This window comes from Cervus canadensis, chromosome 17 (assembly GCF_019320065.1).
Source record: "Cervus canadensis isolate Bull #8, Minnesota chromosome 17, ASM1932006v1, whole genome shotgun sequence".
Lineage (NCBI taxonomy): Eukaryota > Metazoa > Chordata > Mammalia > Artiodactyla > Cervidae > Cervus > Cervus canadensis.
In genome coordinates this window covers 61,399,220-61,426,985 of record NC_057402.1, presented here as the reverse complement: position 1 = coordinate 61,426,985, position 27,766 = coordinate 61,399,220, and the positions used below count along the sequence as shown (strand labels likewise).

General features: G+C 40.3%; 1 protein-coding gene across 1 annotated transcript in view; it reads right to left on the bottom strand.

Annotated features, from left to right (window-relative positions):
* Positions 1-27,766, bottom strand: part of LOC122454822 (gamma-aminobutyric acid receptor subunit gamma-3) — a 774,851-nt gene that overhangs the window by 160,650 nt on the left and 586,435 nt on the right. The window contains exon 7 of the mRNA XM_043489452.1: positions 2,482-2,619. Coding sequence (XP_043345387.1) covers positions 2,482-2,619 — 138 coding nt within the window. The remainder of the gene's footprint in view (positions 1-2,481; positions 2,620-27,766) is intronic.

Genomic DNA, 27,766 nt, shown 5'->3' with positions numbered 1-27,766 from the left:
TATCATGTTCTTGGATCAGAAGAATCAATATTATCAAAATGACTATTCTACCCAAGGTGATCTACTGATTCAGTGCAATCCCTATCTAATTTGTAATGGCATGTTTCACAGAGCTAGAACAAAAAAAATCTTAAAATTTATATGGAGACACAAAAGACCCTGAATAGCCAAAACAATCTTGAGAACCAGACACTATGAAACTCCTAGAGGAAAACATAGGCAGAACATTCTCTGAAATAAATCTCAGCAATATCTTTTTCAATTTGTTATTCCCAGAATAATGGAAATAAAAACAAAAGTAAACAACTGGGTCTTACTTAAACTCAAAGGGCTTCCCTTGTGTCTCAGCTGGTAAAGAATTTGCCTGCAATGTGGGAGACCTGGGTTCAATCCCTGGGTTGGGAAGATCCCCTGGAGAAGGCAAAGGCTACCCACTTCAGTAATCTGGCCTGGAGAATTCTATGGACTGTATAGTCCATGGGGTCACAAATAGTCGGACACTACTGAGTGACTTTTTTTTCTAAACTCAAAAGCTTTTGCACAGCGAAAGAAACAAACAAAAAGAAAAGACAACTCACAGAATGGCAGAAATTATCTGCAAATGAGGTGAACAACAAGAAATTAGTGTCTAAAATTTACAGCAGCTCATGACACTTAACAGCATCAAAACAATCAACTCAATAAAAAATAAGGCAGAAGACTTAAATAGAAAATTCACCCAAGAAAGCATACAGATGGTCAATAGGCACATGCAAAGATGTCCAACATCTCTAATTATTAGAGAAATACCTATCAAAACTACAACGAGATATCACCTCACACCAGTCAAAAATGGCTATCATCAAAAAACCCACAAGCAATAAATACTGGAGAGGATGTGGAGAGAAGGGACCCCTCCTACACTGTTGATAAGAATGTAAATCAGTACAGCCGCTATGGAGAAAGATGGAAGTTCCTTAAAAAAAAATAAAAAGATAAAATAAAAATAAAAATAGACCCTGCAATTCCACTCGTGGGCATACATCCAGAGAAGGACATGTTCCAAAAGGATACATGCACTCCAATGTTCATTGCAGCACTGTTTATAAGAGCCAAGACATGGAAGTAACCTAAAAGCCTGTCAGCAGAAGAATGGACAAAGAACATCTGGTACATGTATACAATGAATATTAGCCATTAAAAATAATGGAAGAATGTCATTTGCAGCAACATGGAAGGACCTAGAGACTGTCATATGGAGTGAAGTCAGACAGAGAAGGAGAAATATTATGTGACATCCCTTGTATGTGGAACTAAAAAGAAACGATACAAATGAACTTATACTTACATAACAGGAAAAGACTCACAGATATAGAGGATGAACTTATGGTTGCTGGGGAGATGGGGAAAGGGATAGAGAGTTAGAGATGGAAATGTACACACTTATATTTAAGATGGATAACAAACAAGGACCTACTGTATAGCACATGGAGCTCTTCTCAGTGTTATGTGGCAGACTGTATAGGAAAGGAGTTTGGGGAAGGATGGATTCATGTATATGTATGAATGAGTCCCTTTCCTGCTCACCTGAAACTATTAGAACATTGTTAATTGGCTATTCCCTGATACAAAATAAAAAGTTAAAAAAAAATTCAGACTGTTCTTCAAAGATATTTATTACTAATTATTAAAATTTACATCTTAATCTAGTCATATGAAGCACATTATTATGGAGCTTTAAAAGCTAATAAATTATTTATATTAGCAAATAACTAGATCAGAAGAAAAGCCAACTTGAAACCAATCTACTTCCCAAATCCTGTTAGATAAAAATGAATTGCAAAATAGTGAGCCATAGATTCTTATTTAGGAATTACCAGAAAAGAAACAAAAAATATCCATAAAACAAAAAAGAAATGTATTTAAAGACATTAATAGGTGACGCATCTATTAATGTCTTTCATCTAAATACATGTGTTATAATATGCATATAATGTTCACTTAAAATCAAATTGGTGGATAGTTATTGGGCTCAATATATTGAAAAAGACAAACTTTGAAGGAAAGGAAGAAGCTAGAAACTCAAACTCAAAGGACATTTCACATCAGCTTTTTGTTTATGTATTGTCTATAGTATCTCATGTTCACCATGTATGTGGAAAGTTGTAGACCTCTTACCATTTGTGAAATTGGTTTATATAAATCTGGTCAGTGATGAGAGGATTTATAGACATAATGCCAACATTGTCTCAACTTAAAAGTGTAAGGCAATTCTAATCACCCTTTCTCCATCGCAATTAAAACACTGAAAACTTTTGACCTTTAGATCAGCTGTTTTGCCTCAAATATCACTTAGGAATCATGGCTGCCTGAGTATAATTAGCTAAAACACACACAGGAAAGAATTCTACACAAAAGGTATGCCTTAGGCATCAAGGGGAAAAGTCAGAGGTTTTTTTTTTTTTTTTTTTGAGAATTACACTTCTTTAAGTTATCTCTTACCTGCTGATGTTTGCACAATTTCCGTGGTGTTTCTGAGGCCCATGAAGTCAAACTGATAAAGCCGCCAGGATTTCTGATCTGCTGCCTCAACCGAATTTTTTCTCCATCTATAAATCATTTCTTCTTTGGGGTAGCCATCTAAAAATGCAAAACAAATATTAACACTTGAAGACATAGGATTGTAACACATTAAAGTCATAATTATAATTCTGATCACTTAATAGGAGTTGAAATTTTAGTCCATATTTAATCATTAACTTTTCCTCGTATGCATAGAAACTCCAAAAATGAATGGGAAATGGCCACTTAACCCAGAAGATTTTTGCTGCAGATCTTCATGATCAACAAAAGGTGAACAGCCATAAGCCATGTCTGTGTGAACATAGAATATATCTCTCAATGTGGAGGGCTTGGTTGTAGTTGACATTCAAAGTATAGATCTGATCTAACTGCCTGGCTCACTCTCACCAGACCTTCTGAACTTTTCCAGAGCTTAGTCTGTCCAGATCTCAGGAAAGGAAAATTTACTTTTTTATTATAAACTTTATTATATATATAGCTTTTATTATTTATTACATATTTATATTTATGATTATTATTGAAGAGTAGTTGATGTACAATATTATATAATTTGTTGTTGTTGTTCAGTGGCCAAGTTGTGTCCAACTGCTTGCAACCCCATGGACTGCAGCATGCCAGGCTTCCCTGTCCATCACCAACTCCCAGAGCTTGCTCAAACTCATGTCCATCAAGTCAGTAATGCCATTCAACCATCTCATCCTCTGTCAAACCTTTTTCCTCCTGCTTTCAATCTTTCCCAGCATCAGGGTCTTTTCCAAGGAGTCAGTTCTTTACATCAGATGGACAAATTATTGGAGTTTCAGCTTCAGCATCAGTCCTTCCAATGAATATTTAGGACTGCTTTCCTTTAGGATGGACTGGTTGGATCTCCTTACAGTCCAAGACTCTCAAGAGTCTTCTCCAGCACCACAGTTCAAAAGCATTAATTCTTCAGCACTCAACATCCTTTATAGTCCAACTCTCACATCCATACATGACCACTGGAAAAACCATAGCTTTGAGTAGACAGACTTTGGTTTGCAAAGTAGTGTCTCTGCTTTTTAATATGCTGTCTCAGTTGGTCATAGCTTTTCTTCCAAGGAGCAAGTGTCTTTTAATTTTGTGGCTGCAGTGACCTTGCTCTTGCTCCTCTTGCACCAAATGCATTCATTTTCTCACTGTTGAGAATAATGTTTGCCATGGATTTGTTGTATATGGTCTTCATTATGTTGAGGTATGTTCCTTCTATGCCTACTTTCTGGAGAGTCTTTATCATTAACCAGTGTTGAATTTTGTTAAAAGCTTTCTCTGCATCTGTTGAGAATAGCATATGTTTTTTGCCTTTCAATTTGTTAATATTGTCTATCACATTGGTTGATTTACATATACTGAAGACTCCTTGCATCACTGGGATAAAGCCCACTTGATCCTGATGTATGATCCTTTTAATGTGCTATTGGATTCTGTTTGGTAGAATTTTGTTGAGGATGTTTGCATCTATGTTTATGAGTGATATTGGCCTGTAATTTTCTTTATTGTGATATCTTTATCTGGTTTTGGCATCAGGGTAATGGTGGCCTCATAGAATGGGATTGAGAGTTTTCCATCTGCAATTTTCTGGAAGAGTTTGAGCAGGATAGGTGTTAACTCATCTCTAACTTTTAGAAGAATTCACCTGTGATGCCATCTAGCACTCGGCTTTTGTTTGTTGAAAGATTTTTTTATTACAGCTCTGATTTCTGTGCTTGTGATTAGCTTGCTGAGTTAAGTTGCTCAGTCGTGTCTGACCCTTTGCAACCCCATGGACTGTAATATGCCAGGCTTCCCTGTCCATCATCAACTCCTGAAGCATACTCAAACTCATGTCCATCGAGTTGGTGATGCCATCTAAGCATCTCATCCTCTGTCATCCCCTTCTGCTCCTGCCTTCAATCTTCCCCAGGATCAGGGTCTTTTCCAGTGAGTCAGTTATTTACATGAGGTCGCAAAAGTATTGGAGCTCCAGCTTCATTATCAGTCCTTCCAATGAATATTCAGAACTGATTTCTTTAGGATTGACAAGTTTGATCTCCTTGCAGTCCAAGGAACACTGACGAGTTTTCTCCAACACCACCACAGTTCAAAAACATCAGTTCTTCAGTGCTCAGCTTTCTTTATCGTCCAACTCTCACATCCATACATGACTACTGGAAAAATCATAGCTTTGACTAGACAGACATTTGTCACAAAGTACTGTCTCTGCTTTTTATTATGCTGTCTAGACTGGCCATAGCTTTTCTTCCAAGGAGCATGCATCTTTTAATTTAGTGGCTATAGTCCCCATCTGCCATGATTTTGGATCCCAAGAGAATAAATTCTGTCTCTGTTTCCATTGGTTCCCCATCTATTTGCCATGAAGTGATGGGAATGGATGCCACGATCTTAGTTTTTTTAATGTTGAATTTTAAGACACCCTTTTCACTCTCCTCTTTCACTTTCATCAGGAGGCTCTTAAGTTTCTGTTCACTTTCTGCCATAAGGGTGATGTCACCTGCATATCTGAGGTAATTGATATTTCTCCCAGCAATCTTGATTCCAGCTTGTGCTTCATCCAGCCTGACATTTTGCATGATGTACTCTGCACATAAGTTAAATAAGGAGGATAATGATATACAGCCTTCAGTGGCTCAGTTGTGTCTGACTCTTTGTGACCCCATGGACTGCAAAAAAAAAAAAAAATCTTTTTTTGTATAATTCTTCTGTTTATTCTCACCACCTCTTCTTAATATCTTCTGCTTCTGTTAGGTTCCTATTATTTCTGTGCTTTATTGTGCCTGTCTTTGCATGAAATGTTCTCTGGATATCTCTAATTTTCTTGAAGAGATCTCTAGTCTTTCCCATTCTATTGTTTTCCTCTATTTCTTTGCACTGATCACTGAGGAAGGCTTTCTTATATCTCCTTGCTAGTCTTTGGAACTCTGCACTCAAATCAGTATACTTTTCCTTTTCTCTTTTGCCTTTAACTTCTCTTCTTATCTCAGCTATTTGTAAGGCCTCCTCAGGCAACCATTTTGCCCTTTTGCATTTCTTTTTCTTGGGGATGGTCTTAATCACTGCCTTCTGTACAATTTCACAAATCTCTGTCCATAGCTTTTCAGGAACTCTATCAGATCTAATCCCTGGAATCTATTTGTCACTTCCATTGTATAATCATAAGGGATTTGACTTAGGTCATACCTGAATGGTCTAGTGGTTTTCCCTACTTTCTTCAATATAAGTCTGAATTTGGCAATAAGGAGCTCATGATCTGAGCCACAGTCAGCTCCTGTTCTTCTTTTTGCTGACTGTATAGAACTTTTCCATCTTCAGGTGCAAAGAATCTAATCAATCTGATTTTGGTATTGACCAAATTGGTGATGCCATGTGTAGAGTCATCTTTTGTGTTGTTGGAAAAGGGTGTTTGCTATGACCAGAGTGTTCTCTTGGCAAAACACTGTTATCCTTTGCCCTGCTTCATTTTGTACTCCAAGGCCAAACTTGCCCGTTACTCCAGGTATCTCTTCACTTTTGCATTCCAGTCCCCTATGATGAAAAGGACATTTTTTTGGGGTGTTAATTCTAGAAGGTCTTGTAGGTCTTCATGGAACCATTCAACTTCAGCTTCTTTGGCATTATTGCTTGATGCATAGACTTGGGTAACTCTGATATTGAGTGGTTTGCCTTGGAAATGAACAGAGATCATTCTGTCGTTTCTGACAATGCACCCAAGTACTGCATTTTGGACTCTTGCTGACTGTGAGGGTAATTCCATTTCTTCTAAAGGGTTCCTGTCTACAGTAGTAGATATAAAGGTCGCCTGAATTAAATTTGCCCATTCCAGTCCTTTTTAGTTCACTGATTCCTAAATAGTCAGTGTTCACTCTTGCTATCTCCTGTTTGACCACTTCCAATTTACCTTGATTCATGGACCTAACATTCCTGGTTCCTATGCATATTGTTCTTTACAGCATTGGACTTTACTTCCATCACCAGTCACGTCCACAGCTGGGCGCTGTTTTGGCTTTGACTCCATCTCTTCATTCTTTTTGGAGTATTTCTCCACTCTTCTCCAGTAACACATTGGGCACCTAGGAACCTAGTGAGTTCATCTTTCAGTTTCATACCTTTTTGCTTTTTCATACTGTTCATGGTGCTCTGAGGCAAGAACGCTGAAGTGGTTTGTCATTCCCTTCTCCAGTGGACCATGTTTTGTCAAAACTCTCCACTTTGACCCATCCATCTTGGGTGGCCCTACGTGGCATGGCTCATAATTTCATTGTTAGACAAGGCTGTGGTCCATGTGATCAGTTTGATTAGTTTTCTGTGATTGTAGTTTTCATTCTGTCTGCCCTCTGATGGATAAGGATAAGAGGCTTATGGAAGCTTCCTGATGGGAGAGACTGACTTTGGGGCAAACTGGGTCTTGTTTTGATGGGTGTGGCCATGATCAGTAAATCTTTAATCCAATTTTGTGTTCCCTCCCTTTTTTTGGCCTGAAGCCAAACTATGGTAAGGATACTGAAGCTAATGGTGACGTCCTTCATAAGGACTTGTTCAGGCATCCTTGTATTCAGTGCCTCTGACCCTGCAGCAGGCCACTCTCTATCCACGTCTCCACCGGAGACTCCTGGACACTCATCTGCAAGTCTGGCTCAGTCTCTGCGGAGGCACTGTTCCTTTCTCCTGGCTCCCGGTGCACACAGGTTTTGTTTGTGCCCTCCAAGAATCTGTTTCACTAGTCCTGTGGAAGTTCTGTAATCAGATCCCCCTGGCCTCCAAGGTCAAAGGGGTTTTCAGTCCCTTTTGAGTACCATCTACAAAATTTAAGTTTTGCATGTTCATGTAAAATATGAAAGTCGTCTGTATCTTATGTTAGAGCTGTAAAAAGAAATTTGGAAAAAAAAATGACAGTTGTTAGTATGCTAAATTGCTTCATTTTCAACAGTTCAGAGAACAACATATGAACAAATGTACTCATTTTAAAAACTAATCACCCTAATGTGGGCCTGGAGAACAGAAAGAGACATGAATGAACTCACTGAGATGGGGAAAATATAGATTCTCTATCTTGTTTTCGGTGGTGATTATATGTATGTTACAAATGTGAAAATGTTTGCATTTTATAGCACCTAAATTATGATCTCAAAAGAAATTCAACTATGTTTTTAGGTCATGAACAGGGAAACATGGCCCACTAACTTTCATCTTACCAGATATTTCCAAATATAGCTCTCATTTCATCTTTTGTCATCTAGAATCAATGTCTTATACTAAACCGATTTTGACCAAAACACACAAAAAACTCCAATATTAACTACATTTAATAATTAAGAGGCTATTTTTGCTAAGTTATTAACAAATGTTATGGTTTAATATGAAATGAAATTTCTGTTTAAGAGTTTTACAAATCTTTCAGAAGAATATTTTACTGATTTCTTTTGGAATTTCAAATACATCATATATAAACAGTCAGTTTGGAAAACAAGATATAATCTAAAGGACAATTCCAAGATACAGGCTTGGTATGTGGAAAAGTTAACTTTGTTATCTTACTCTACACTCTTTAGCAATGTGTGACTTTGACTACATATATCTAGTATCTTCATCATGCCAGATTTCAAAATATTCAGTGAACTTATATAAACTTTAGGAAAGAATTTTGTAACATGAGCTTGTGAAATGTCAAACTAATCATAAAAAGAGCATATCCCCTAAATCCAAATAGGTATGTCTGGAACTTCACACTCTATATGCCTGCCACTATTGACACCTCTGAAACATTCATTTCTTTCTGCTGTAAAAGTTTGGTTGAGTAATTTTGTGTTTGAGCCTTACTATCCCAGAAATTTTCATGGCCTTAATGCAAGTATATATAAATGTATATATATAAGTATATGTGTGTGTGTGTATATGTATATATATATATATATTTATGTAAAGCTTTTAAAAATATTTTCCAAAATCAGGGTTGAATACTGTATCAATTCTGTAAAATACTGCTGAAAAGGAGTACAAGGCTGGTTTTTGTCACCCTGTTTATTTAACTTATACACAGAGGGCATCTTGAGAAATGCCACGCTGAATGAGTTACAAATTGGAATCAAGTTTGCTTGGGGAAATATCAACAACCTAAGATATGTGGATGATACATGGCAGGAAGTGAAGAGGAACTAAAGAACCTCATGACGAGGGTACAGGAGAAGAGTAAATAAGCCGGCTTAAAACTTAATATTAAAAATACTAAGATCATGGCATCCAGTCTCATCACTTCATGGCAAGTAAATGGGGAAAATGTGGAAACATTGACTGATTTCCTCTTCTTGGGTTCTAAAATCATTGTGGATGGTGACTGCAGCCTTGAAATTAGAAGATGATTGCTTCTTGGCAGGAAAGCTATGACAAACCTAGACAGTGTGTTAAAAAGCAAAGACATCACTTTGCCAACAAAGTTCCATATTGTCAAGGCTATGGTCTTTCCAGTAGTCATGTACAAATGTGAGAGCTGGACCATAAAGAAGGCAGAGTACCAAAGAATTGATGCCTTCAAACTGTGGTGCTGGAGAAGACTCTTGAGATTCCCTTGGACAGCAAGAAGATCAAACCAGACACTCTTAAAGGAAATCAACCTTGAATATTCATTGGAAGTACTGATGTCAAACATGAAACTCCAATAATTTGGCTACCTGATGGAAACACCCAACTCATTGCAAAAGACCTTTATGCTGGGAAAGATTGAAGGCAGAAGGAAAAAAGGGCAAAAGAGGATGCGATGATTGGATGGTATTGCTGATTAAATGGGCATGAATTTGAGTGAACTCTGGGAGATGGTGTGGGACAGGGAAGCCTGACGTGCTGAAGTCCAGGGGTCACAAAGGGTCAAACACAAGTTGGTGACTGAACAACAACAAATATTTTCTATGAAACATATTTAATTATATATATTTAAATTAACCATAATCTTCTGAAGATGCATGCATAAACTTGAAAGAACAAAAGTAGTTGGAGTTTCAGAGGGCATGTGAATTTGGGAGGAAAATTTCAGTTATTTTCTTAGCCATTGGGTCGTCTTTCTATGCCTCTTCTTCCTATTAATTACAACCATCACCACTTTCACCATCTTCTTCTTCTTTACCATAGTAATCATCACTATCACTATCACCACCACCATTAATATCATCATCATCATCATCACTACCACCATCATCATCATATTGCTATCTGTAATGAGGCACCAGGCAATATCTCAAGACTTTCAATATGCTAAGTCTCACAACAATCCTAGTGGCATAGGTAGTGCTGTCTCTGTTTTACAGATGAGAAAGTTGAAGCACAGAGATTCTGAGTCATGTACCTATGACAGAGCCAAAATAAAAACTTAGATTTTCTGACTTTAGGATCTCTATATGCTCACTTATTGCACTACACTGTAGTTGGTATCATGGAGATCTACACATAGAGGTTCTTCTAAAATCCTTAGAGGGGCACTGTAACTGTTTTTGAGTAATACTGAATGACTAGAGAGAGACTTCCATTCCCAATTGTTTCCTCTCTGTTGGCATTTTTCTTATATAATTGACATACTGAAATTGAAATTTTTATATTATTAATCTCATTAGTCACTTCTGTATTTATTTTGTATTTATGTTTAACCATTCCTTAAAGCATGACCAGATCAATACTTTCAAATATTAAATATAATCATTTAATAGTTTTATTATATATTTCAATTAATAGTCATTTTGATATTATTTTGGTCAAGGGTTTTCTACTTGATTGTCACATTTCTATGCAATCCGTGTGTGTCTGTGCGTGAGTGTGTGATGCTAATATATCCTACATGATGTCAACGTATTTTTCCTTTTTCCTTTTCTTTTTATTGATTTTTTTTGGAGCTAGAATTAATATAAATTAACTTACCTTCTTTCCACAGCTGTTCCATCTTTTAAAATTTTAAATATGTGTTTCACATAATTTTCAGGAGTTTTGTATTTAGTAGGAGAAATAAGGTAAAGATATCAACTATATCTTCCCAGAAACAAAAGTCTCCAATTCATAAGTGCTTTTAAAAGCATATTATTTCATTTGAAAATATTTGAAAACTTTCTAGAGATATTTATGTTATTAAAATTTCCCTTCACTTATTTTTTATTGAGTTATAGTTGACTTACAATATTGTATTAATTTCAGGTGTACAACATTGTGACTCAAAATTTTTATAGATTATACTTAAAGTTATTGTATAATAATGGGTATGTTCTCTGTGCAGTACAATATATCCTCAGTTCAGTTCAGTTCAGTCATTCAGTCATGTCCAACTCTTTGTGACCCCATGAATCGCAGCATGCCAGGCCTCCCTGTCTATCACCAACTCCCGGAATTTACCCAGACTCATGTCCATCGAGTTGGTGATGCCATCCAGCCATCTCATCTTCTGTCGTCCTCTTCTCCTCCTGCCCCCAGTCCCTCCCAGCATCAGGGTCTTTTCCAATGAGTCGACTCTTTGCATGAGGTGGCCAAAGTACTGGAGTTCCAGCTTCAGCATCAGTCCTCCCAATGAACACCCAGGACTGATCTCCTTTAGGATGGACTGGTTGGATCTCCTTGCAGTCCAAGGGACTCTCAAGGGTCTTCTCCAATATATCCTAGAACCTTATTTATTTTATATATAATGGTCTGTTTCTCTTAATCCCATATACCTATCTTGTCCCTCCTCCCCACCCCCCCATTGGTAACTAGTACTTAGTTCTCAATATCTATGAGTCTTTTTTTGTTTGTTTGCTTTGTAAGTTCATTTGCTTTATTTTTTAGATTCTACATGTAACTTATAACATACCATGTTTGTCTTTCTCGCTGTCTGACATATTTCACTAAGCATGATACATATTGTTGCAACTTGCAAAATTTCACTCTTTTGTATGACTAAAATTCCATTGTGAGCGTGTATGTATACATATATATGTGTGTGTGTGTATATATACATATATATATATATATATATATATATATATATATATATATATTATAATTTTCCTTATCCATTCATTTGCTCATGAAAACTTAGGTTGCTTTCATATTTTGGCTATTGTGAATAAAGCTTTCACAAACATTAGGGTTCATGTATATTTTTGAATTAGAGTTTTCATTATCTTTGAATATAGTCCCAGGAGTGGAAATGCTGGATCATAGGAAACTATTTTTTAGTTTTTGAGTAAACTCCATAATCTTAAGTGGGTATACCAATTAATATTCTCACAAACAATGTACAAGTGATCCCTTTTCTCCCCACACTAGCCAACATTTGATATGTGTCTTCTATTTAATGATAGTCATCCTGATGTGTATGAGGTTTCTTACTGCAGTTTTGATTTGCACGTCTCTGATGATTAACTATGTTGAACATCTTCTCATGAGACTGTTGGCCATCTGTATAGCTTCTTTGGAAAAATGCCTATTCATGTCTATTGCCCTTTTAAAAAATCACACTGTTTGTTTTTTGACATTGTATGAGCTATTTATATTTTTGGATATTAATCCCTTATCTCCCAAGTCATATCATTTAAAAATAAGTTCTCCCATTCAGTAGATTGTCTTTTCATTTGTTAATAGTTTCTTTTGCTGTACAAATCTTTATAGTTTTATTAGTTCCAGCTTGTTTATTTTTTGCTTTTGCTTTATTTGCCTTAGGGGATAGATTTGAAAAACATTGCTGCAATTTTTGTCAAAAAGTGTCTTGCCTGTGTTCTCTCTTAGGAGTTTTATGATTTCCCATCTTGCATTTCCATCTTTATTCCATTTTGAGTTTATTTTTGTATGCGGTATGAAAAAATACTGTAACTTCATTTTTTCCAGGTACCTTTCCTGGTCTCCCAGCACTATTTATTGAAGAGACTATCTTCTCCAAAATATATTATTGCTTCTTTTGTTATTGATTAATTGATCATTGCCGGGAGCCATCATGGGAGATCCCACCCATGACGAGGTCATGAGGAAAAAACCTGACACGCAAGGCATTCAGGATACAAGGGACGCTCCAGGTTGGCCTTGGCCTCTACCCTACCCTGTATCCTCCCCCCCTTTTCTGCTGTTGTTCTTGTTTGCCCTGCTGCAGATTCTTGTGTTGCCTGCCAAGAGTTCTCCTGCTCCTCTTTCACTGAATAAAGACCAACTTAAAACCCTAATTAATAAATCTCCTGGATGCTGGTACCCTATGAAGGGGCCAGGGATGAAGGAAATGCTTCAATTCAAACCCTTTTGCTGGCATTCTGGCTTGTTTAATAAATGTGTGCTCTCATTGCAAAACATGCTCATGATTGTTCTAGACATCCTAAGCACAGTACGCTAACAAAAGAAACCATTAAGCATAGGCCCCTCCGCGGGGTGAGAAAAGGTCCACAAATATAATAGCCACAAATGTGCCTAATAGAAAATACTTTAGATAGAGATTAGCTGGTGACTTCTTGCAGGTAGTTAACTTTTAGACTAAGAGCCTGTTTTGTGCTTTATCTGCTGTTTTTGCAGTCCTTCGCATTTCTGTTCTGTAAAAATGTAATCCTATCTAGTTCCCATGGAGATGACACCTATTGGAAAGAAAATAGATTAACCACAAGAAAAACAGGGTTGGCTACTGAAGTTGCTTAAGTCACACCAGGTGCAAGCCATAAAATGTTAGCAGGCCTGAAGGCCAAATGATAAGAAAGACTCTTGTAAACGAGAAGTATATGGGTGACATCCTGTTTCTGTTGAAGGTCAAGTTGCTGTAATGTTTTGAGATGACCTGTGTGTAAGCAATATGCACTTCCCCCAAAAGATGTTGTTAAGGGCATAAAGGGGCAGTGCAAAAATAAACTAAATAATAAAATTTAGACTTAGCCCCCGAGCTTTGTCTCACTGTGTCTCTCTCTTGCCAATGCCGTTCATCCTGAGGGTACCCCTGGATCCTGCTGGGGCAAGGACCCCAGCAGATCATAAGTGCATGCGTGTATTTCTGGGGTCTCTATTCTGTTACATTAATCTCTTTGTCAGTTTTTGTGCCAATACCATGCTGGTTTGATTACTGCAGCTTCATAATATAGTCTGCAGTCAGGGTCCATGATACCTCCAGCTCAATTCTAATTTCTCAAGAATGCTTTGGCTATCCAAGATCTTTTGCATTTCCATACAATTTTCAAAATGATTTGTTCCAGTTCTGTGAAAAATGCCATTGGTATTTTGATAGGAATTGCATTTAATTTGTAGATTACCTTGGATAGTATGGTCATATCAAAATATTAATTCTTTTATTCATTAACAGAGTTCATTTTCCACCTTCTTGTGTTTTCTTTCTTTTTTTTTTTTTTTACTAATGTCTCATAATTTTTGGAGTGTGTGTGTGTGCTCAGTCACTTCAGTCATGTCCAATTTTCTGTGGCCCTCTGGACTGTAGCCTGCCAGGCTCCTCTGTCCATGGGCTTCTCCAGGTAAGAATACTAGAGTGGGTTGCCATTCCCTACTCCAGAGGATCTTCCCTATCCAGAGATCAAACCTATGTCTCCTGCATTGCAGACAGATTCTTTATTCACTGAGCCACCTGGGAAACCAAATTTTTGGAGTACAGATCATTTACTTCTTTAGTTAGGTCAATTCCTAGGTATCTTAATCTTTCTGATGCAATTGTCAGTGGGATTTCTTTTCAAACTTCTCTTTCTGAGAGTTCATTGTTAATGTACAGACATACAACAGATTTCTGCATATTAATTTTGTATCCTGCAACTTTACCAAATTCAGTGATAGTAGTAGTGTTTTGGTGCTGTATTTAGTATTTCTATGTATAGTATCATGTCATCTGCAAACAGTGATCGTTTCTGCAAACAGTGATAGTTTTACTTCTTTCTTTTGCATTTTTGTGCCTTTTATTTCTTTTGCTTGTCTGATTGTTATGGCTAGAACTTCCAACAGCATATTGTATAAAGTGGTGAGAGTAAGACTCCTTATCTTCTTCCTGATCTTAGAGAAAATGCTTTCAGGTTTTCACTGTTAAATATCATGTTTTAGCTGTGGGGTTATCATATATGGTTTTTATCTTTTGAGGTACATTTCTTCCATACATTTTAAATCATAAATTAATGTTGAATTTTCTCAAAAGTTTTCCTTCATTTATTGAGATGATCACTTGCTAATGTGGTGTATCACATTAATTGATTTGTTGATAATGAACCATCATTGCATCCCTGGGATAAATCTCATTTGATCATGGTGTAGGGTCCTTTAAATGTATTACTGGGTTTAGTTTGCTATTATTTTATTGAGGATTTTCACATCTATGTTCATCAGTGATAATGACCTATAATAATCTTCTTTTTTTTTTTTTTTGTATCATTTTCTGCTTTTGATTTCAGGGTGATGCTGGCCTCATATGTTAAGTTTGTGAGCTGTCCTTCCTCTGCAAATTTTTGTAAGTTTCAGAAGGATATGTGTTAACTCTTCTCTAAATATTTGGTAATATTGACCTGGAAATCCATGTGGTCCTGGACTTTTGTTTGTTGGGAGTTTTAAAATTACTGATTCAATCTCATTGGCTGGTCTGTTCACACTCTTTATTTCTTGCTGGTTCTTTCTTCAGAGATTGTAGAGTTTAAGAATTTGTTAATTTCTTCTAGGTTAGAGTATAGTTGCTTGGAATAGTCTCTTATGACCTTTGGTACTTCTGTGATGTTGGCTGTAACTTCTTTTTCATTTCCGATTTTATTGATCTTGGCCCTTTTTTCTCTTGATGAGTCTGGCTAAATGGTTTTTTTATCCTCAAAGAGCCAACATGTAGTTTCATTAATCTTTTCTATTTTTGTAGTTTCTATTTTTTAATTTTTATGATTTCATACTTTCACTGACTTTGGGTTTTGCTTGTTCTACTTTTTCTAGTTCCTTTTTTATGTTAGCTGAGGTTGATTATTTGAGATTTTTCTTTTTTTCCCTCAGGTAAACTTGTATCACTATAAAATCCCCTCTTAGAATTGCTTTTGCTGCATCCTGTAGGTTTTTGGTAGTTGTGGGTTTTTTTGTTTGCTTTGGTGTTTTTTAAATTTATTCCATGATCCATTGGTTGCTTGGTACCACATTGTTCAGACTCCTCATCTTTGTACATCTTTGTGTTTGTTTCAGGTTTTGTTTCTTATGGTTGATTTCTAGTCTCATAGTAGCTTGAAAATATATGTATATATACATATATGCATATATAAACTCATTATAACAGGTATCATAACATTCAGAGTGACAAAAATGGTGAAAAACAGACACTTTCATACTATCAATTCATATCAAATTATGGCATAAAATGTGGCACTATTTGTTGAAGTAGTAAGTGTTCATAAATTTTGACTTGTGAATTTGACAGAAATATAGTACAAGCAAAAATAATAATGATATTAATAGAATAAAAACAAAATGGACACACATGTTTATTGTCATGCTATTTTTAAACAACTTGAATGGTGGAAGCTATTATGCTCCATTCAAATTCTCGGTTACTTCAGAGTCATTTAAAAGTAGCACAAAATGCACTGCATTGGAAGGATGTCTGCAACACTTTATAAAATGCAAGATCCAGGATGATACGTCGAGTATGAATTTGTCTGAGCAAAAAAGAACACAGCCTGTGCATGTGCATATGTATGTATTTATGTTTTCCTGAGCAAACATAAATGTGTGGGACAAGTACAATGTGTACTCCCAACAGCTCAGCATTAAGCAAGGTTCTGGACGGCATGAGGAGTGTTGTAATGCTTTTTCTTTACTCGAGACAGTTTAAAAATTATTGAAGCATGCAACTTATCCTAAAATTCACCCCAAAATACTGTTTTTGTCTGTGTCTGCCTAATATGGAAAAGTAGAAACTAAAAATAAGTCAAATGAAACAGTGCATCTGAGGAAATTGTGGGCAAAATATTAGCAATGGTAATTTTTTAAATTTTTTAAAGTTATGATAATAACACCCAAATTTACCCAATAGTATTAATAGTATTCAAATACTCACACTTATTCAATACTATTATAATACCTAAATTTGCCCAAGTGCTAGTTCAGTTAGTAAACTCAGATATTCTGGATATAGCTGCAACTCCAGAGGTATGGTCACTGGGTAATCATAATAATAGCACATGGTCTAATTCCACAGACTGGACCTATATTCAGTGATTTTGGACTTCTTGTGATTCAGCCAGTCATAATTACATTTCTCTCACTCCCCATAAATCAGAAACAGCCAGTCATAATTACATTTCTCTCACTCCCCATAAATCAGAAACAGCCAATAGAAAAACTCTGGGGGGAAAAAAACCCTCAAAAATAACCATGAAATCGCAAAGGACTTTCCAGAGAGCAATATTTAAGTTATCATCATGACTTTTCAAACTTTACTATGCTAACTGTAATTTGTTTTCTAGTTTCTTTTTGGAGGATGACATCTTTCATTTGACAACACTTTTTGAAGGGGTTTTACCTTCCTTTTGGAAAGCTCCCACGTTGTCACCTGTGTTACACGACATAATCTGTCCTTGTCTCACAGCTCACATGTGCTCACATTGATGTTCCAAGGACTCACAGCAGATACAAGGATGTGAGACTGGGTCAAAAGGAGAGCAGCCACTACTGTATGGTGGCTGGCTCTGAAAGCATCTTTGTCTCACTGGGAGAATGGCATTTTCTGAAAGAAAATAGTCCCCTTTCATATTTCTATATTGATACATTTCCAATGGCCATCCCATATTACACCTAAAAATTCTTGAGACACAGAGTAAGGAACAAGTTCAGTTCAGTTCAGTTCAGTTCCTCAGTCGTGTCCAACTCTTTGCGACCCCCTGGGCCCTACCAGGCTTCTCCATCCATGGTATTTTCCAGGCAAGAGTACTGGAGTGGGTTGCCATTTCCTTCTCCAGGGGGATCTTCCCAACCCAGGGATCGAATCTGGGTCTCCCGCATTGTAGGCACATGCTTTACCGTCTGAGCCACCAGGGAAGTCTCATCTTGGTTATCTGGGTCATTAAGACCTATTTTTTTTCCAATTCTTCTGTGTATTCTTGCCACCTCTTCTTAATTTCATCTGTTTCTGTTAGTTTCTTGCTGTTTCTGTTCTTTATTGTATCTATCTTTGCATGAAATATTGCCTTGGTATCTAGTTTTCTTGAAGAGATCTCTAGTCTTTCCCGTTCTATTGTTTTCCTGTTTTTCTGCATTGTTCACTTAAGAAAGCGAACATGGTTTTTCTGCATTGTCCACTTATCTCCCCTTGCTTTTCTCTAGAACTCTGCACTCAGCTGAATATATCATTCTCTTTCTTCTTTGCCTGTCACTGGTTTTCTGAGGATCCTTACAAATAGCTGAGAAAAAAAGATAAGGGAACCCACTACCAGGCATATACTTCAAAAAGACACACATACCACAATGTTCATAGCAGCACTATTATCAATAGGTAAAACATGGAAGCAACCTGTTCATAGAGGCCCATCGATAGATGAATGGATAAAGAAGTTGTCATACATATATAAACAATAGAATATTACTTAGCCACGAAAAGGAACGCTTTGAGTCCGTTCAAATGAGGTGGGTAATCTTAGAGCTTGTTATGCAGAGTGAAGTAAGTTAAGTGAGAAAGAGGCAAATAAATATAGTATATTTACATATATATATATACATATATGGCAGATATGTGTGTGTATATACATATATATATACATATACATGGCTTCTCTAGTCACTCAGATGGTAAAGGGTCTGCCTGCTATGTGGGAGACTCAGGCTTTAATGGGTCAGGAAGAGTACATCATGCAAAATGCCAGGCTGGATGAATCTCAAGCTGGAATTAAGACAGCTAGGAGAAATGTTGTTAACCTCAGATATGCAGATGAAACTACCCTAATGGCAGAAAGTGAAGAGGAACTAAAGAGCCTCTTGATGAAGGTGAAAGAGGGGAGTGAAAAAGGTGGCTTAAAACTCAACATTCAAAAAACTAAGATCATGGCATCCAGTCCCATCACTTCATGTCAAATAGATGGATAAACAATGGAAACAGTGACAAATTTTATTTTCTTGGGTTCCTAAATCACTATGAACAGTGACTGCAGCCATGAAATAAAAGACACTGCTTCTTGGAAGGAAAGAGTGGGATGAACCAAGACAGTAGCCGGGACATATATACATACCAAGTGTAAAACAGCCAGTGGGAAGTTGCTGTACTACACAGGGAGCCCAGCCTGGTACTCTGAGATGAAGCAAATGGGTGGGATGGGAGGAGAGGAGGAATGCTCAAGAGGGTGGTGACATATGCATAACTATGTCTGATTTGTGTTTTGTATGGCAGAAACCAACATAACATTGTAAAGCAATTTTCCTCCAGTTAAAAAATAAATCTAAAACAAAACTAAAGAAGTTGTCATGCATATATACAGTAGAATATTACTCAGTCATAAAAAGGAATGAATGTGAATCAGTTGAACTGAGGTGGGTGAACCCAGAGCCTGTTACACAGACTGAAGTAAGTCAGAAATGAAAAACGAATTTTGTATATTAACACACACACACATATATAGAATCTTGAAAAATGGTACTGATGAATCTATTTGCATGTAGCAATGGAGGCACAGGTGTAGAAAATGGACTTGTGAACACAGTGTAGTAAGGAGAGGATTGGACAAATTGAAAGAGTAACTACAGCCCATAGGGTCACAACGAGTCAGACAGGACTGAACGACTAACACATATATACACTGCTGCTGCTGCTAAGTCGCTTCAGTCGTGTCTGACCCTGTGCGACCCCTAGACAGCACTACCATGTGTAAAACAGATAGCTGGTGGCATTTTGCTGTAAAACACAGGGGACTCAGCCCTGTGCTCTGTGATGACCTAGAGGATGAGATGGGGAGGGTGGGCTCAAGAGGGAGGGCATATAGGTATGTTTCCAGAAGAACCATGTTGTTGTTATTGCAAAAACTAGTACAACACTGTAAATCAAATATCCTCCAATTAAAACTAAATTAAAAAAAGAAAGTGATATGGGAGAGGAAGTAAAAAAATACCTAAAGATAAATGAAAATGAAACTATGGTGATCTAAACCTATGGGATTCAACAAAGGGAGTTCTAAGATGGAAGTTTATAGCAATACAATCTTAACTCAGTAAACAAGAAAAATCCCAAATAAACAACCTAAACTTATATCTAAAGCAACTAGAGAAAGAAGAATAAGTGAAATCCAAAGTTAGCAGGATTAAGGAATTCATAACGATCAAAACAAAAATAAATGAAATAGAGACAAAGCAAACAACAGAAGGCCGCAAAACACACTGACTTTGCTTGGTATGAGGTTTCAGCCATCACCATGAATGGCATTTGGAAGAACTTTTTCCCATTCATGATTCTCATGGATTTGAGAAGATAGAAGAGGAGTCCAAAGAGGTCATCAGCAACTTAGTGACTCGGCTAGAGGTTGGATCTGTCCATTGGATTATCCAGGCAAGAATACTGGAGTGGGTTGCCATTTCTTCCTCCAGGGCATTTTCCAGACCCAGGAATCCAACCCAAGTCTCCTGCATCTCCTGCACTGGTAGGCAGATTCTTTGCCACTGAGCCCCCAGGGAAGCCTCCTACTAATACCATTACTTTTATGAATTAGGATTTCAACATATGGGTTTAGTGGGACACAAATATCCAGACCATAGCACAGCTTTAGCAAGTATAATGTGAATTTTATAATAATACAATGGGATTGCAAATCATTGATCCATATTAACTGCAATGGAAAACACTCTGGCAGTTCCTCAACAGGTTTAACAGAGAGACTATATGACTCAACAATTTCAATCTTAGCTATATACCAAAGTGAAATGTGTGAGGCTGTCATGGCTAACACCATGGCAGGCAGCCTAGATTAGGAGTAGGCCTGGTTTCCCAGGGTAACATAATTATCAGGCCTCCTGGAGCCAGCCAATCAACATATGCCTAGCCAGAGAAAAGGGAACCTATCAGGGGAAAGCTGAAAGCCCTACGCTGGGCCAACAAAAATTACCTTGCAACTGTGTAACCAATCTGCTTACGCCAACTACCCACTGTGTAACCAATCCGATTGCGCCAACTACCTGCTGCTTATTTTGACCTAATAAATACCCGAGAGAACTGGGGCTCGGGGCCTTTCGTCCTCACACACCTGGTGAGGGCGGGAGGCCCTGGCTCGAGTCAGTAATAAATTCCCCTATTGCAAGCTGCATTGTTTCAAGGAGTCTTCTTTCCCGACCGGGGACTCGGACTACGGGCAGAACATTTGGGGGCTCATCCGGGATCCCTTGACCGGGGAAGAACGCTCTTTGGAACAAAGGGGAAAAAAGATAGGTAATAGCACCGGTGCTCATGCAGGTTTAGAAAAGACCAGAGTAAAGCCGAGGCCCTGCTGTGAAGCGGGAAGGTGTTTGGTATTAGGGAAAGCTTTCCATGAGGGATCGGACTGGCCGTTCTGGCTGGCGTGAGGCCGCGGCCAGCGAGCGCGCTGGGAGGCAGCCAGCTCTGCGGGAAGGAGACCTCCTCTCCTAAGCCCAAATCTGGGGAACAGTGGACGCCATATGGTAAGGTGACCCTTGTTCCGAAGGATCTGTGTCGTCGGCCGATGTATGTCTGTCTGTGTGTTTTTCTGTATAACTGCCGGCATTGTCTCCTGTCTCGTTCTCTGGTGTGTCGTTGTCTACTTCTTCCTATAAAGCCTTGGAGCCTCATTCCTGTTTCTGGGAGTTTCAGTGAACAGGCAGACAGTTGTCGGGGCAACTGACGAGTCCCGGCCAGGGCTACTCCCTGGCGGATTCTGAAGGCCTCCCAACAAGTCAGCCCCAGTAACGGGAGCCCGAGAGGGTGAAACTCCTTTCTTTTTTCTCGTATTCTAAACTGAGAATCTGGCCAAATAAAAACCCGTCTGTGTGGGCACGCGACAGGCACTTAAGAGCCAATAGGGCGCCTGCCACTGGAAGACTCCCATGAAAGGATAAGCGGGTCATGGAACGGGCTAGAAACCCTTAGGGTGCCCGCCCCCAGCAAGAAAACTTCCGTGCAACGACTAAGGCACTCAAATAGTTCCACGAAGCATACCACAAGCCCAGCCTCCTGGCCGCCACCACTCCCGGTAGGATTTATTGGTGGTAATTCTCGGTGACTTTCTTCTGACTCTCACTATGGGTCAAAGAAAATCTACCTCACTCTCTCATGACTGATCATTTCTCAGATGTCAGGGCTAGAGCGTATGATCTGTCGCTACTGGTTACAAAGAGTAAATTAATAACCTTTTGCTCTGCAGAGTGGCCCACCTTCCAAGTTGGATGGCCTCCAGAGGAAACTTTTCAACCTTCTATTATTCGGGCGGTGAAAGAAAAAGTTATGGCTCCTGATCCCTGGGGCCACCCGAGCCAAGTCCCATATGTTATGGTCTGACAAGATCTAGTAAAAGATCCGCTCGAATGGTTAAAACCTTTTGTTCACAAACTCCCTGATTCTCCTAATGTACAGGCCCTGGTTATGAAAACTCCCACTCCCCCAGAGGAAGCCAAGAAGAATAAGGGCCCAAAACCGGTCTTGCAGGAATCCTCGGACCGGAACCTGATTGACTTGGAGACAGAAATTAGGCCCCCGCCACATGCCCCTCCTCCGTTGCAGGTTCCCCCAGGGGGAGGAGCCCCCCCCCCCAATGAATCAGAAGGGACAAGGGAATCCTGACCCCAGAGAAAGAATAGAAGAAATAGGGGTGAGCAGGATCATGGGGAACCTTCATCTACTGTACAGGCACTCCCCGTCCGGGTAGGACCAGCTAACCCGGACGGAGAGCGAACCTATCAATACTGGCCCTTTTCCCATTTTGTTCACTCATAACCCCACCTGGGATGATTGCCAGCAGCTGTTGCAGGTGCTCTTCACTACCGAAGAACGGGAGCGAATCCTGGCAGAGGCGCAGAAACGGGTCCCGGGGGTCGACGGGAGACCAACCACCCAGCCTCATCTCATGGACGAGGGGTTTCCTCTGTTGCGGCCTAACTGGGATTTTGAGCGAGTGGAAGGTAGGGAGCGTCTCCGAGTGTACCGCCAGACTCTAATGGCTAGCCTGCGGGCCGCAGCTAGGAAGCCAACAAATTTGGCAAAGGTAAATTTAGTAAGGCAAGAGCCCACTGAGAGCCCGTCAGCCTTCCTAGAGAGGCTAATGGAAGCCTTTAGGCAATATACACCCATGGACCCCCAGGCTGAGGAATCACGCGCTGCAGTTCTACTAGCGTTTGTGAATCAGGCAGCCCCAGATATTAAGAGGAAATTACAAAAGATAGAGGGGTTAAGAGAACAGACAATACAAGACTTACTGAAAGCAGCTGAAAAGGTATTTAATAATAGGGAGACCCCAGAAGAAAGGGAGGAACGACTTCGTCGGGAGGAAAGGGAACTAGCTGAAAAGATCAGGAAGAAAAATAGGGAACATAGGGCGAAGAAAACCGGAAGAACCAGAGAGAGCTAGCCAAGATTCTTTTTGCGGGGATGAAGGCCGGAACAGAATTGAGGGAGCCTCGAGGCCCCCAAACGGGAGAAACAGAGAGACCAAAAAGGCAGGCCCTAAAGAAAGATCAGTGCACTTACTGCAAAGAACGGGGGCACTGGAGAAAGGAGTGCCCTAAGAGGGACCTGAAGAGAAGAACAACCCAGAGAGAGAGAATTTCCCCTGGAACTCGAGTTCTATATGCGGGGGAAGACAGTGACTAGGGAAGTCAAGACTCGACACCCCTCCCCGAGTCCTGGGTAACCATACATGTGGAGGGGAAACCCGTTGGCTTCATGGTGGACACTGGCGCCCAACACTCTGTTTTAAATCAAAAACTGGGACCAATGTCTAAGAAAACCAGCTTGGTGCAGGGAGCCACACGGACAAAAAAATATCGTTGGACCACAGAATGGAAAGTAAATCTGGGGACCCATCAGGTGTCCCATTCGTTTTTGGTGATACCAGAATGCCCAGCCCCTCTACTTGGTCGGGACTTGTTGACTAAAGTTAATGCTCAGATCCATTTTGACCCTGGGGGAATGTCAGTCACGGATGGACTTGGGCAGCCGATACATGTCTTGTCTCTAGCTTTAAGAGATGAATACAGACTTTTTGTGCCTAAGCCCTCAGAGGTTATAGCACCAGATATACAACCGTGGGTCCACAAATACCCGTTGGCATGGGCAGAAACAGCAGGAATGGGACTGGCTAAACAGAGACATCCGGTCGTCATCGAACTAAAAGCTGAGGCGACTCCTGTGAGGGTGAAGCAATATCCTATGAGCCAGGAGGCTCGGCGGGGGATCACTCCCCACATTCGATGGCTCATGGATGCCGGAATTCTCAAGCGGTGCCAATCCCCTTGGAACACCCCCTTACTACCGGTGAAGAAGCCAGGGAATACGGATTACAGACCTGTCCAGGACCTACGAGAAGTCAACAAGCGGGTGAGTGACATACACCCTACTGTCCCCAACCCGTATACCCTCCTGAGCAGTCTGCTGCCTGAGCACACTTGGTACACTGTGTTGGACTTGAAAGATGCTTTTTTCAGCCTACCTCTGGAGGCCCAGAGCCAGGAGATATTTGCCTTTGAGTGGACTGAGGGGGAAGGCCAACCGGTAGTACAACAAACTTGGACCCACCTCCCACAAGGGTTCAAAAAAACTCCCCTACCTTGTTTAATGAGGCTTTGAGTGAGGACCTCTATGAATATCGGACTCGCCACCCAGAGGTCATCCTACTGCAATATGTGGATGACCTTATATTGGCTGGAACCACAGAGGAAGCATGCAGCCGTGCCACCGGTGACCTCTTACAGACTCTAGGTACCTTGGGATATCGTGCTAACGCAAAGAAGGCACAAATATCCTGGCAAGAGGTCACCTATTTGGGGTATAAGATCAGGCAGGGGCAAAGGTGGCTAAATCAGGCCATGAAAGAAACAATATTGCAGATACCAGAGCCCAAGACCCCCCGCCAGGTGAGAGAGTTTTTGGGGACTGTTAGATATTGTAGACTGTAGATCATGGGGTTTCCTGAAAAGGCCCGGCCCTTGTATGAGAAAAGTAAAGAGACCCCAAACTGGGCTTGGACTGAGCCAATGAAACAGGCTTTCCAGACACTCAGACGGGCCCTACTAAAAGCGGCCAGCCGGGACTACGCCGCCCCCATATTACCCATGGGACTTCCACCTCCTGGTATGGGGACTCTACTGCCAGTCCCCGACTATTCCCTCCCTGACCTCGTTTGGATCAACGAGGATACCACCCTCCAGAAGGATGACAAAGATGGATGGTACCGAGATCAAAACAACAACCTGATATTGCCTGCCATCCTGGGTCGTCACCTATGTGAACACCTGCACACAACTACACGCTTGGGAGAAAAAAAAGACCTTGACACTTCTCCAGACGGCCTGCCTGAGGTTCCCTCGACAAAATGCAACTGTACGAGAAATAATCCAGGCTTACAAAGCGTGCCAGCTGATGAAGACAGGGGAAAGGCAGCACACTGGAACGAGGTACCGAGTGGAAGAGCCAGGGCAACACTGGGAGATAGATTTTACTGAGGTAAGGCCAGGCAAGTATGGGTATCGCTATCTGTTGGTTCTGGTAGATACCTTCTTGGGGTGGGTAGAAGCCTTCCCCACTAAGGGAGAGACAGCAACAGTGGTTGCTAAAAAGATCTTAGAGGAGATAGTGCCTAGGTACGGGCTGCCAGTGACTATGGGCTCAGATAACGGACCTGCCTTTGTGAGCCAGATTGTACAAGGGCTGGCCCAAGCTCTGGGGACAAAATAGAAGTTACATTGTGAATATAATCCCCAGAGCTCAGGACAGGTTGAGAGAATGAATCGGACCCTAAAAGAAACTTTGACAAAGTTGGCAATAGAGACTGGCGGGGACTGGGTGACCCTCCTTCCCTTCGCGCTCTTTCAAGCGCGTAACACCCCTTATAAGCTGAATCTTACCCCTTTTGAGATTCTGTATGGAAGACCCCCTCCTGTGTGTCCTATATTCGAGGGAAAATGCCTACCACCCCCTACCTTGGGACAATTCCAGCAATCACTGATGTCATTAAGTAAGATGCATAGCCATGTTTGGAAATTAATTCGAGAGATACATGAGGGCCCAAGCAAGGGGACCATCCCCTCACATAATATTGGCCCGGGTGATTAGGTTTGGGTAAAACGACACCAATCTAAAGCATTAGAACCTAGATGAAAAGGCCCTTATGTTGTTCTCCTTACCACTCCTACTGCTGTTAAGGTCGACAGGATCGGGCCCTAGGTTCACTGCAATCACGTGTGGCAAGCCACCCCGGAAGAACAGAAAAAGGCACAAGCAGAATGGGAGGCAAGACCTCACCCACCAAATCCTTTGAAACTAAAACTCGTACGACGGGAGCCCTCTTAACTCTCCTGCTGATAACAGTTTTCATCGGCCCAGGAGCAACCAGCCACAACCCCCATCAGCCAGCTAACCTGACTTGGGTGATCTACAATCCTGAGACTGGAGAAGTGCTGAGTTCGAGCTCCAACGTGGCCCCAAAGGGACATGGTGGCCAGTACTGACCTTTGATTTGTGCGTGCTGGCGGCTGACGATAATGGGTTTGGTCCCCACCAACTGACCAAGTTTTTTGCCCACGGCTCTTTCGGTCTGTTCACCCGTAACTGTGAGCGAAAAGGCCCACAGTACTATGAACAGGTGCCTGTCTATGTCTGCCCAGGGAGAAAAAGGGATCAAAACCAAATTGAAAAATGTGGGGGAGTTAACTCTTTTTATTGCGCCGCTTGGGGTTGCGAAACCACGGGAACAGTCCATTTCGCACCTCCAAGAATCCTTGAGCTCCTTGGCTGAAGTAGTGTTACAAAATAAGAGAGGTTAGATTTGTTGTTTCTACAACAAGGAGGATTATGTGCAGCACTGGGAAAAGAATGCTGTTTCTATATCGACCATTCAGGGGTGGTACAAAAATCTCTCCAAAAAGTAAGAGAGGGATTAGCCCAGCGAAAGAGAGAATGAAAAGCCCAACAAGGCTGGTTTGAATCTTGGTTTCGGCGCTCCCCCTGGTTGACCACTTTGATTTCCACCCTCCTGGGTCCACTTATAATATTAATATTGTTACTGACCATTGGTCCATGCATTTTAAACTGTCTGGTCTCATTTATTAGAGAGCGCCTAAATACCATCCAAATTATGGTATTGAGACCACACTATCAGTCAATTTCACAGAGTGAAGAGGAAGATTCCTCTACTTGAACAACAGACAGGGGGGAAATGTGAGGCTGTCACGGCTAACGCCATGGCAGGCAGCCTAGATTAGGAGTAGGCCTGGTTTCCCAGGGTAACATAATTATCAGGCCTCCTGGAGCCAGCCAATCAACATATGCCTAGCCAGAGAAAAGGGAACCTATCAGGGGAAAGCTGAAAGCCCCACGTAGGGCCAACAAAAATTACCTTGCAACTGTGTAACCAATCAGCTTGCACCAACTACCCACTGTGTAACCAATCCGATTGCGCCAACTACCTGCTGCTTATTTTGACCTAATAAATACCCGAGAGAACTGGGGCTCGGGGCCTTTCGTCCTCACACACCTGGTGAGGGCGGGAGGCCCTGGCTCGAGTCAGTAATAAATTCCCCTATTGCGAGTTGCATTGTTTCGAGGAGTCTTCTTTCCCGACCGGGGACTCGGACTACGGGCAGAACAAAATGGAAACATGTCTATGCAAAATTTTATATATAAATTCTTATAGCAGTCTTGTTTATGATAGGATAAAAACTGTGCTGGGAAATGTACATGAGCTGATAAGTGGATTTTTAAAATGTGTTATGTCTGTACAATGGAACATCATTTAGTAATGGAATGAAAGGCAGAAATGAAATACACATGGACAAATCCTGAAAACACACTAAGTAAAAGAAGCCAATCACAACAATATCATATATCAAGTGAATTCATTCATGTGAAATGTCCAGAAGAGGAAAATTTATAGAGACATAAATAGTACTCATTTTGTATTAATATTTGTTTCAAGAGTTGAGGGGTTGGCGTATTGGAGAGTACCTGCTAATAAACTGGGGTTTGGGGGTGATTAAATTTTTCTAAAACTGATTGAGGAGATGGTTGCATAGTTCTGTGATGATGATAAGCATTATTGAATTACTCACATTAAAAGAGTGA